Below are 13,426 nucleotides of genomic sequence, written 5' to 3' on the forward strand. Positions count from 1 at the left end.
CTCTAGTCGGTCCGCATCATTGTCAATATAAAGGCAGCTACACACACTAGGTAAGGACAATAGGCCTACTCCATATTATACGTTGCAAATAAATGCAATGATTTTGAAATTGAGGTAGACTTAAAAATAATAAAATGGGATGAGATAATTTTAAATAAAAATTTAAAATTAAATAAAATATTATTAAAATATTATTTTTTTAATATTATTATTATTTTAAGATTTGATTAAAAAGTTAAATTATTTATTATATTTTATATAAAAATTTAGAAAAATTTTTAATAATAAAATGAGATGAAATAAAACATCCTCACTTTCCAAACAAATGTTGATTTTGCAATTACGTCAGCGTGACTTTTACGTTCATTTGATCATTAATGATGTGTGTGATCCTCTAGTCAGTGCATATCATTCTCACTAATATAAAGGCAGATACATGCATTAAGTAAAGAAAATAGGCCACTACTCTATATTACGCGTTCGCAAAGAAACCCAAGTCTCTGGAATTGGGGTAGGCTTAGTCAAGCCTCCAACTGAGCTTTAAAACCAACCGTATTCTCGGTCATACGCTTTCGAAGCTCGCTCTTATATATATATATATATATATATATATATATATCCATCAGTGCTTCATAAACAACGATCAACCACCTCTCGTTTTGTTCCTCTTCATGTAGTTCACCTTATATATTATTACTGGGCGCTGCATATAGAAAAAGCTAATAAAGAAGATATGACTTATCTATCTGATAGGCCGAGACGTTCTGAGAGAGGCCATAAGCCGAATCCCAAGTATTTGGGATGAGCAGCAGGGAACGGGTGGGACCTCTGCATGGTGCATGCAACGTAGGAAGAGAGAGAACGTGCAGGAGGGGACTGGGTCTTGGCCGTTCTACGTGCAGAAAGAAGTGGTTGCAAGTTTTACGCAGTGTTGCGAGTTTTACGTTGTTTCATTTCAGTTTATTGAGTACTCTGTTTCATACTCTGTTTTACGTGAACTAAGTCCATTTTGTTGGTTGTTATTTTTCCTTGTATTTCGGGTTGTTTGTTCATGGCTTGTTTATTTAAACAAACCGTACTATCGTAAAGCATTATCAAGTATTTTCAGTAAAAGTTGTGGTTTATTCTCAACCGAAGAGAATTGTTTCTTTATTGTCGGCATTTGTAAATTGTTGGGACCTACCATTGGCATCAGAGCAGGTTCATAATGGGGACGAACAAGGAGCGTATTGAGCACTTGGAGTTTGGACTGGGTACCGTTCAAGAAGGACTACAGCGGATGGAGGAAGCTCTCAATCGCATATCGGGTATGCTGATCGTAAACCAGGAAAACCCCAACCACGGCAACCCACATCGAGACGGCCACGATGGGGGTCGACAGATCGTTTCTTCGAAAACGGCGAAGCTGGAATTTCCACGATTTTCGGGGGATGATCCAACCGAATGGTTCAACAGGGTGCACCAGTTTTTCGAATACCAAGGCACGGCAGAAATTCAGAAGGTTTCCATGGCAGCATACCATTTGGAAGGAGAAGCCAACCAATGGTGGCAGTGGATTCGTAGAACATTTCGAGATGAAGGACGTGAGCTTTCATGGGAACGATTCGAGGAAGAACTCTGGGCTCGTTTCGGACCATCGGAGTGTGAGGACTTCGATGAAGCGCTTTCCCGTGTTAAACAACTGGGGACTTTGAGGGACTACCAACGTGAATTTGAAAAACTCGGAAATCGGGTCCAAGGGTGGACTCAGAAGGCATTAGTAGGCACTTTCATGGGCGGGTTGAAGGCAGAAATAGCGGATGGCATTCGAATGTTTAAACCGCAGTCACTTAAAGAGGCCATTAATTTAGCACGGATGAGGGATGATCAACTGGCACGGCAAAGGAGGTTCATGCGGTTACCACCTGCACGAGCTCCATTAGCTCTTCCACAAGCCACCCGTATAGCTCCTGCTGTACCTGCAGTACCTGCTGGACCCGTTAAACGTTTATCGTGGGAAGAAATGCAGAGAAAGAGGGCACAAGGCCTCTGTTTCAACTGCAATGAGCGGTTTACAGCAGGTCACCGATGTCAGAAGCCGCAGCTGTTACTCTTGGAAGGCCATATGGGTAATATGACATGTGAAGACATTACTAATCAAACACTAGAAGATGACCACGGAGAAGATACGGTAGAAGTACTCGAACTCGAACCTGAACCGGAGATCACCTTGCACGCCTTAACGGGATGGACAGCACCAAAAACCATGCGTGTAACAGCGAAAATGGGTCCCCACGAGGTAATGGTCTTGATCGACAGCGGATCAACCCATAACTTTATCAGCAACCGCCTTGCAAGCATGCTCAGATTACCTGTAGTACCTACTGAGACCTTCCCTGTCCGAGTGGCCAATGGAGACAAACTCACATGTCAGGGGCGTTACGACAAGGTACGGGTGGACTTACAGGGCACCAAATTTTACCTTACCCTTTTCTCTCTACCTTTATCAGGTCTTGATCTGGTCCTCGGGGTTCAGTGGCTTGAAATGTTGGGATCTGTGGTATGTAACTGGAAACAGTTAACCATGGATTTTATTTGGGAAAATAAAAACCGGAGATTGCAAGGGGTGGACGTGCAAACCATTCAGGCGGCTTCACCAGCAGAACTTACGAAGGAGTTCCGTCAAGGGCATGCGATCTTTGCTGTGTGTTTTCAATCGACCTTGGAACCGGCACCAGCCGATGCACCCACTGGCGACAAACAACAGAGTATGCAAGAGCTGTTAAAAGAATACGAAGATGTATTCCAGGAGCCCTCCGGTTTACCACCTGCACGTGAAGTGGACCATTGCATTACGTTAAAAGAGGGAACCGAGCCCATTAACGTACGTCCATACAGGTATGCCCACTTCCAGAAAGCCGAAATCGAGAAGCAAGTTCAAGAAATGCTGGATTCTGGGCCCATTCGTCCGAGCACCAGTCCTTTCTCGTCACCGGTACTGCTAGTAAGAAAAAAAGACGGGAGTTGGCGATTTTGTACCGATTACCGATCACTTAACGTCGCCACTGTTAAGGACCGTTTTCCCATTCCAACAGTTGACGATATGCTAGAAGAATTATACGGCGCCACTTACTTCACCAAATTTGATCTAAGAGCCGGCTATCATCAAGTAAGATTGAATCCTCCCAATGTTATCAAAACTGCATTTCGCACTCATAATGGCCATTACGAATATCTCGTAATGCCTTTTGGCCTTTGTAACGCGCCTTCGACATTTCAAGCCATTATGAATTCAATATTCCGTCCCTTCCTTCGAAAGTTCATCTTAGTTTTTTTTGATGATATTCTCGTATATAGTCCCACTTGGAATGACCATTTGGTACATGTTAGACAAACATTGAACATCTTGCGGCAACACCGATTTTTTGCCAAAGCAAGCAAATGTGCGTTTGGTCAGCAAGAACTGGAATACTTGGGGCACGTCGTCACCCACCAAGGAGTGAAGGTTGATAGCAGTAAAATTGCAGCCATGGTCGCATGGCCATCCCCCACTAATATTTCTGAGTTACGTGGTTTTTTAGGCTTGACAGGATATTATCGGAAGTTTGTTCAAAACTATGGCATCATCGCACGGCCCTTGACCAACTTGCTCAAAAAGGGACAATTTTGCTGGAGTGAGGAAGCCGACGCAGCTTTTCTGGCTCTCAAACATGCTATGACCACGACTCCGACGTTAGCAATGCCTAATTTCAATGAGTCCTTCACCATAGAAACGGATGCATCTGGAGAGGGAATTGGCGCAGTATTATCACAACAAGGCAGGCCGATAGCTTTTATGAGTCGAGCTTTGGGGGTTACAAAAAAATCTTGGTCCACTTACGCCAAAGAAATGCTTGCAATTGTAGAGGCCATACGCCTATGGCGACCTTATCTCCTGGGAAAAAAATTCTTCATCCTCACAGATCAGCGTAGCTTGAAATTTTTCTTAGAGCAACGCGTGGCTACTCCAGAACAGCAAAAATGGGTGATCAAGTTAATGGGTTATGACTACGAGATTGTCTACAGGCCAGGCCGCGAAAATTCAGCAGCAGATGCCCTCTCACGCAAGCCGGACAGCCCAGTTCTCCACCATATTCATGTGCCGGCCATACCTGTATGGGAGGAGATTAAACAAGCTTATGAAGGTGATTCTTACGTCAAGAATTTGACTAGCCGAGCTAATAATCAACTGGAGGGACCGTATGCATGGCGTAACGGATTGCTCTTCTTCAAAGGTAGAGTTGTCATTCCTGCCCATGCCGCGTTACGTACAAAATTGCTCCACGAAATGCATGATACGAACATAGGAGGCCATTCGGGAGTCTTACGGACATTCAAGAAATTAGCCCAACAGTTCTACTGGCCAAAAATGTATCGGGCAGTGCAAGAATATATCAAACAATGTCCAACTTGTCAGAAGGTGAAGTCTGAAACGATGTCTCCAGCTGGGCTCCTGCAGCCGTTACCCATTCCGTGTCAAGTATGGGACGACATCACCTTGGACTTTATTGAAGGACTTCCGACATCGCACGGCAAGGATACGATTTTCGTAGTCGTCGATCGTTTGAGTAAGTCGGCACATTTCCTCTCATTAACTCATCCTTTTACTGCTAAAATCGTGGCTGAAAAATTCGTCGAAGGGGTTATTAAGTTGCACGGCTTACCAAGGTCCATCATCAGCGATCGGGATCCCATTTTTATCAGCAAATTCTGGCAGGAATTTTTTCAGATGTCGGGAACCAAGCTACATCTCAGTACCGCCTACCACCCACAGACGGACGGACAAACCGAAGTTGTAAATCGCTGTGTTGAGCAATATCTCCGGAGTATGGTTCACCAATGGCCGCGCAAGTGGAGCACTTATCTTCCGTGGGCTGAACTCTGGTACAATACCACATATCATGCGTCCACGGGAATGACCCCGTTTCAGGCACTTTACGGACGTTTGCCTCCTCCAATGCCCATTTATCAGACTGGGTTTTCCTCTGTGCATGAAGTAGACCAGAGTTTAGAGGCTCGCGACGAACTACTACGACAGCTCAAAAGCAATCTGGAGGTTTCCATTAATCGCATGAAGCAAATTGCGGATCAAAAACGTCGAGACGTTTCATTCGAAGTGGGCGATCTGGTGTTCCTTAAGTTACATCCTTACAGGCAGCAATCGGCCTTCAAACGTGCACATCAGAAGCTCGCAAGTCGCTTCTACGGACCTTACCCGGTGATACAAAAAATAGGGGCAGTTGCATACAAACTTCAACTGCCGGAGGGAGCCCGTATTCATCCCGTGTTTCACGTCTCGCTTTTAAAAAAATTCGTGGGCGAGCTTGCGACACCGTCCAAGGAACTGCCACCAGTAAGTGATGAAGGAGCTGTTTTGCTTGAACCCCAAAATACACTGGATACTCGTTGGGTCAAACGGGGAAATAAATTTGAAGAGGAAAGTCTGGTCCAGTGGAAGCATCTCCCAGTCGAGGATGCCACGTGGGAGACCAACCAGTCCTTGCTTGACCGGTTTCCTTCGATGGACCTTGAGGACAAGCGTCCACTTCATGGGGAGGGCATTGATAGGCCGAGACGTTCTGAGAGAGGCCATAAGCCGAATCCCAAGTATTTGGGATGAGCAGCAGGGAACGGGTGGGACCTCTGCATGGTGCATGCAACGTAGGAAGAGAGAGAACGTGCAGGAGGGGACTGGGTCTTGGCCGTTCTACGTGCAGAAAGAAGTGGTTGCAAGTTTTACGCAGTGTTGCGAGTTTTACGTTGTTTCATTTCAGTTTATTGAGTACTCTGTTTCATACTCTGTTTTACGTGAACTAAGTCCATTTTGTTGGTTGTTATTTTTCCTTGTATTTCGGGTTGTTTGTTCATGGCTTGTTTATTTAAACAAACCGTACTATCGTAAAGCATTATCAAGTATTTTCAGTAAAAGTTGTGGTTTATTCTCAACCGAAGAGAATTGTTTCTTTATTGTCGGCATTTGTAAATTGTTGGGACCTACCACTATCTCTACGCAGAGGTTGGTCAACTATGTCGGTGGTCTTGCTGGCTTATGTATCCATCTTTTTACTCTCAAATGCCGGTTGTGGCGGTGGTGTGGCTGCTGCTCGGTTCCGAACCACCAGTGCTCTGTCGTCTATTAATCTTCTTGCAAAAGGAATTGGGAAAACTCCTCCTATGGGGTAAGCCCCTTTGATCTGTTTCGTTTATATATTAGTCTTAAGAAATAATTTAGAATCCTGCTCTTGGTCTCTGTATCATGTATACACATAGATCTAAAAACAATGTTCCATTCAAGTCTCCCTCTTTTCTGCCTGTTTTGATCAGTTGCTCAGTGATGAAATCTTCAGATTGACGGTAGAGTTGTTCTTTTAGATGGCCGCGGGTTTATAACTGGTTGGCATGAGATGTAGTTTAAGGTTATGATGATGAGCTGTGAATATATATGGCACATCCAGGATCAGTAATATGAGTTTAGTGAAGGGAGTATTAATTCTTGTCATGCATCTTGGTAATATCAAAGTAGCCCACAAAAGCCAAATGATATATGTAGTTCTAGGGGGAGCAAGTGCCATACATTCCATTTGATAAAAATTGATAAAGCTGACTTAGCTGAGACTTACATAAAAAATAATTTTTTTTTTAATAGTAGATCTCACTTTTTTAAAAAACAAGTTGCATACCCTAAAATTATATCCAGTATTACTTTTATATATATATATATAATACTGATCAGTATAATCCAGTTGTCAATTCTTTATTTTTCATATTTTATAGTTGTCTACATAAGAATAGATTATATGCATGTTTTTCTTACTATTGTTATCTATGAGTACAAAATATTGTTCAATATTCTATATATAATATTTCATGAGACCATTATTTTTCCACTATATATATATACACACACTATAATGTATCAAGAAGTATTTGAAAATCATACACATCACTTGGTTGAATTTATTTTCTTTTGAATCTTGAATTTCAAAGAAGTTGATCAATCAAAGCATCGTCTTTCCTTTTCTCTTGTAACTGAAATATTTTACCCTAGTATTTTTTTTTTAAAAGAAAGATAATTCTCTTATTCATAACCAACTACACTTACATCAAAGACTCATACCAAATAATTTGTGAGATACAATCGGTAAAAAAATCCCACCAAATTATCAAGTCATCTAGACGCCAGGCATATTTTACCAATGTGTGAGCTGCTTCATTAGCCATACGTCCATTATACTAAATGGAACATTTTGATATCAATTTCATCATGTTCTTGACCTCATAAACTAAGTTGCCCCATAAAGACATTGAATCAGATAGAACAAGTATGTCATTAACCAACAGGCGTGAATCACAGCTTTCAACAACAAGCTCATTTATGTCCAAGGGGATGCAGACTTGTATACCTCTTAATATAGCAGGTAACCTCCACTTCCATAGGATCATTCACCTCATTTTCTTTCTTATTAGCAGCCAGTAACACACCACCTGAATCATTCCTTAGAATCATTCCCACACCTGCTCTGCTTTGGTCACTGAAAATGGCACCATCAACATTTAACTTCAACACCCTGTGGGGAGGAGGCTGCCAAATGCAACTGCTTAGATGCTGTGAGGGCTTTTATGTTTTAGCTTTTTTGAACTCTTGAGCTAAGATCAGCGCATGTTCAATGACTTACTTAGGTGTTAAAACTTTGTCTTCATACACCTTTTGGTTCCTTCTGTACCACAAACCCAAGCCAATAGAAAAAAAATTTCATGCTGCCCCTTATTGCCTCTGACCATGACTTTCCATACAATCTACAAAAAATCCATTTTGTCATCAATTGCCATAAGATCATGAAAGTAGTGTTTCCAGGACTCTCTAATTAAAGGGCAGGAGCATAAATCATGTCTCACATCCTCCTCCACTTCATAACACCACTTGCAAGAAGCCTCCTATATTATATGCCTCGTTTTCAATTTCTGCAAAGTTGGAAGTCCATTCTTGTAGGCTTTCCATGTAAAAAATTTCACTCTATTTGGAACCTTCATCTGCCATAATTTCTTCCATAGCTTTCTCTGATTTTCAGCATTTGAGCATTCACCACCTTGTCGAGAATGATCAAGAGACTAAAAATGCCTATATACACTCTTAACACTGAAATTTCCATTCTTTTCATGTTCTCATATAAGGTAGTCAGGTCTCCTTTCTACATTGGGCATAATCTTCAAAACATCACCTGCTTCTCGAGGGGGTTAATATTCTTCTGACCATTTCCACATTCCACCATTGTGTATCCTCATCAATAAGGCTCTCTACTTTTGAAAAGTCTTGCTCATCCCTTTAAGAGGAGTTATAAATCAGTTTATGGCCTAAAGGCAGTAGTCTATCCATATATTTATTGACTTACCATCTCCCACTCTCCATCTACACCCTTTCAATAGGTTCTTCTTAGACTTCCATATACCTCTCCATACATAAGAAGGGGCAAGTCCTAGCTTTGCATCACTTAAGCTTGTGTGTGGGAAATACTTGGCCTTAAAAACTTTGTGTAGCAGTGATGTGTCTTTTGTCATTATCCTCCAACCCTACTTGGCAAGTAGGGCCCGATTGAAAATTTGTAAAGTTTTGAAACCCAACCCTCCATTTGCTTTAGCCTCACACATTTTCTTCCAACTTACCCATCTAACCTTATTTTCATAATTCTTTTGGCCCCACTAGAACTTAGCCATCATGTTTTCTAACTCAGTGCAAAGTGACTTGGGAGTTTGAAGCAGCTTATGGTGTAAGTTGGGATAGCCAATGCCACTGCCTTAATCAAAACTTCTTTTCCTCCTAGAGACAACAACTTCTCTTTCCATCCTTTATACTTGTTGCATACTTTTTGCTTCAAATCAAAGAAGGCTTTCTTTTTAATTTATATATGATCAGCAGACCTATAATGTTGGCATGTGTATAAGTTAATTAGAAGAACCTGGATGTATTTTGGATATATAGATAGTTGATCATCAAGAGTGTTATTGTGTTGATGGGGAGTGAATATTGTATTGGATATTGATTATAGAATTATCAATGCACGATGAAATTATCAATTTGAATGAATGTGATGATATTATGCTTTATTTCCTGATTGTATCGGTCCCTAATTATAAGTAATCAGCAGGCGTTTATTTTATGATATTATATAGGGTACTGCAAAAAGATAATTTTTTCCGGCTACCCATTTCTAATAAAAAAGTAAAATTCACTTTTACACTGCATGCCTGCCACCATAAATTAATTCTGGCGTTAAAAGTAGCCATGATTATTGCTGCCTAAAAGCTAATTCTAATGGTGAAATATTTTTTTACGGCGGTGCGTATTGTAGCCGTGAAAGATTTCTGATTCCTTTTGAGAGTGACATTTACCGGCGACACAAAACAGCCACAACAATTCAATTTCAGATATTAATCATGTAACCAATAAAGTTTCCCTGCGGCAACATATTATCGCCGTAAAATATCAATTATACTGGCGATAAAATTGAATATCTGTGCATATTATTTCCGGCTACTTTGTGTACCTATTGCGGCGAGATTTGGCCGCCGGTAAAAGGCATTGTCGATAACAGTAAAAACAAGCCGGAATTTTCTTTCTGGCGCTAGTCAATAGCGGCTACTGTTCGGCGATAAAAATTAAGCCAGAATTATTTATTTCCGGCTATTTATTAGCTTTTTCCGGCTATATTATTTTGCCGGAAAAGCCTATAATTCTTGTAGTGTATATTTTGGCCATCATTGATTCCACAATGATCTTTCCTATTGTTCTGTCTGTCCATATCTTCCCTATGAAACATCTTTCTCCTTTGCTTTAGATCTTCTATGGATTCTTCACTCTCCAATTCAATAGCAGCATCTTCCTCTTCATTAAGTTTAAAATTCCCCCATAACTCCAGTAATTGCTCCATTGTTATCTCCAGAACCCCAGCTACTCATGAAAACAGACAAGACCCACCCTCCTCTACTAGGACACTTTGGTCACTAAACACTACCATCTCTATTCTCTCTAGAGAGTAGAGAGAGGAGACTAAAATTACCCTAGTAATTATGTATTGAGTGAAAGAACGATATAAACATATGAAATAGGTCTTACAACAATGAGTATTGTTTAAAAAACTCGCAAGGATATTAATTGTTACTAGAGGACCAACCTCATCTGATCTCTCTTACTCTAAACTTAAAAGTTCAGCTAGAAACTGATCTAAATCATCCAAATTTCATATTAGGCATTCCATTTGAAGTGATACTACTTATAGTCGTGGAGTGTACAAATACCGTACAATCACATTGAAAAAGAGTAGGGTCAACTATTAAAAATTTAATTTCTTTTCATGTGGATCTATTATTTATTCACTTTTTTCAAAGTGATTGCACGATGCTCGTGCATTCATGACTGCAACTATCATTTCTTTTCCATTTGAGGGACAAAAAAAATTAGGTTTGCAAATTATGCAACTAAAGTTTTGTCTGAATTCTAAAACCTAATTAAAGTGGAGGAAAAATAGACATATAAAACAAGACCCATGACACTTATGGTTGTCTAGGACTATTTTTAGACAACATTAAATAATCAACAAATATTGTAGGACTATTTCAGAGAAAAATATTGTAGGACTATGTTAGAGAAAAATAATAACCATTTTGTTTTAATGCCGACATAATATCACACGCGCATGCATGTGATATGAAAATGTCTCCATTATTTCCCGAGTGCTTGCATGCATTTCACTACCTACCAAGTGGTTAGGGATTATATGGTTCAAATCACATGAAAAATCTTTCCTGTATGCTTCTTGATCCATATATCCAACTCATTTTCAGACCCTTTTTTCCCTAATTTCTATCAACATAAACCTACCTAATAGATAATTAAGGCTTGGTTTGGATATTAAAAGTGTTTAAGCTCATCTCATTATTATAACTTTATCAAATTTTTACATAAAATACAACAAATAATTCAACTTTTTCAAATTTTAAAAAAATAATAATATTAAAAAAATAATATTCTAAAAATATTTTATTTAACTTTCAAACTTAATTTCAACTCACTATCTAAACAATGCCTAAGGATTTTCATTTCTAATTTCTTTATGACCCCCAAATTTCTGTCATTTATTAAATTAATTGAATTTTCTTTTCCGTTTTTTCTTTTTTTTCTCACCCTCAAAGGATAAACCCCAGCCGACAAGGATCCCACCCCCAATCCTTCCCTCATAAAGAAATGCAAAGATACCTCTAAATATTTCCTCATAAAATAATCAATAGTAGTGTCTGTTGGTTCAAAGTCATATATAAAGACTGATCATGAACAAATAGATCAGTTGACATTAATTCTCAATATTTCTTTTTCCTTAATTTAATTATTGAAGTTGATTTTATGCTTGGCAGTTGGCAAAATGGCCAATTATCTATGAAGTGTTTCCTACAATATCTTGTAGGGCCTGCTTCATTTGTGTATCTCCCTCTTACCCGATTTCGAAGTTATCATAAAATTTGATCAAAAACTTGAAAGTACGCTTTCCTAACTTGTAAGCTACTAAATTATCATTCCTTTGTACGCAACCTATTTCATTACCATTGAAAGTTTAAATTGTAATTAACTTCTTATAATTTACAAGTAAATTAGCCGATACATTATGAAGTTTAAATGTTGATCAGATGGAATAGTTGGAACCACTTTCACTGTCAAATTGAGGAGAAATTGATTAGAGAAACAGGTAATTGTAGTCATCCCCTACATTGATATTTGTTTGGGAAAACTAGACTTTAATGAAGTTCCTCACATAGCTAGCTTTGTGCTGCAAAATATCTGGCTACAGCGGATGCAATGGTGTCGTCGGGACTTGCCGCAATAGGATATGAATACATAAATCTAGGTAAGGCGTCAACGAATTTCTGTATTTTTGCAGTTCTATAGTACAAATTACGATTAAGCTAACCCTCTAACATTTTCAATATCTTTTAGATGATTGCTGGGGTGAACTTAATAGAGACTCTAAGGTATATATATGTATTCTATATATACACTAGAATTACTCGTTTTATACATGATATTGTCATTGCTAAGTTAGAGTATTGTAACTTGCCTTTAGCAAAAGCTTGTGTAAACATAGCATGCAGTTCTCTCTATGCATGATATGCTATATAGCCAAGAATTTTATTTTCTACGTATTGTTGCGACTAAACTTTGACTCAAATTAATGAATCAAAAATCTAGTGCAGTTTTACCTGCAAGTATACAGGTGTTGTAGTATCTTACAGGATAGAATCCACAGGGATTGACTTTTGTGATAAATAAAATAAATTCAGACAATGAAACAAAATTACGAAAAGAAACGTGCAATCAAATGAAGATTGATAAAATGAATGGAAAAAGACTAAGGTTTCGAGGATCCGTTTAATAATTTATGATATTATTTCCGATTGATTTACTTCAATTAAACTAGAATAATGATTCCGTTTAATTGGTAGATTTAGCATTTAAGATCGAGGAAAACATACGCTTATGGTTGAGCGTGAACGATTGATGATTAAAACATTTACAAATCTATTTGAATACCACAGGGATTCCTCAAGCATTCACTGTATTCAGAAATCACAATGAATCAAGACGAGTATATAGATAATCAAATTATCCAAATAAAATCTTTCAATCAATCAAGCTCGCAAAATAGATTTTACGTCGATTCGGAAACGATATGTAAATCATTAAACTTCACCTCTAACCTTAGTATGGAAATTTAGCCAAACATATTCATTGCAAATACTATAGTAATATTGTTCAGGATAAAATTAAAATAAAATACAATGAAACAAAGAGAATAACTCAAATCATAAAATAAAATTAGAGAGAAATTAGAAACCAAAATAACTCCCCTCCCGTATGGTGGTTCCTACGAAAAATATATATCCCTCCGTTCAAGCCTCTTGCTCTCCTTTCCCACACTCTCCGTCCAGCTATACCAAACGAAAAATCACAATATTTCTTTCAGGAACCATCATTTGCAAGTCGAAAAGAACCAGCTCTCTATGTCACGTAACACGTCTCCCTCTCTCACCAAGCCGGTCTCACTCCAGCTCGAGGGGGTTTTTCTACTTTCTTTCCTTTCACAATTTAAACCAATCGGTTCCTTCTCTACTCTACCAAACCGACCCCACACATCTCTTCTTGTCCTCACTATATTCATGCACTGACCGATTTCTTTCACTTTCAGCACAACATCTCCTTACACATCACTCCTTCGGCTGCCCCACACATCACTCCTTCAATCACTCGGCTGCACACTCCTTTTCACTCCTTCAATCTCTCAGCTGCACCATCAACCAACATCTAGGGCCCACGTAATAAATTCCTATCAGCTAACACAATTCCCTTCCACTCATTACTCTC

The 13,426-nt window shown here is 39.1% G+C and overlaps 1 protein-coding gene across 1 annotated transcript; it reads left to right on the forward strand.

Annotated features, from left to right (window-relative positions):
• Window positions 1-474: 474 nt before the first annotated feature.
• LOC122298902 (alpha-galactosidase-like) lies at window positions 475-12,066 on the forward strand. Its single transcript, XM_043108744.1, has 5 exons — window positions 475-742; window positions 6,019-6,197; window positions 11,695-11,753; window positions 11,856-11,912; window positions 12,002-12,066. The coding sequence occupies exons 1-5, from the start codon at window positions 734-736 to the stop codon at window positions 12,064-12,066; spliced, it is 369 nt and encodes a 122-aa protein (XP_042964678.1). The 5' UTR covers window positions 475-733.
• Window positions 12,067-13,426: the final 1,360 nt, after the last annotated feature.

The sequence above is a fragment of the Carya illinoinensis genome, chromosome 16 (assembly GCF_018687715.1).
Source record: "Carya illinoinensis cultivar Pawnee chromosome 16, C.illinoinensisPawnee_v1, whole genome shotgun sequence".
Taxonomy (NCBI): domain Eukaryota; kingdom Viridiplantae; phylum Streptophyta; class Magnoliopsida; order Fagales; family Juglandaceae; genus Carya; species Carya illinoinensis.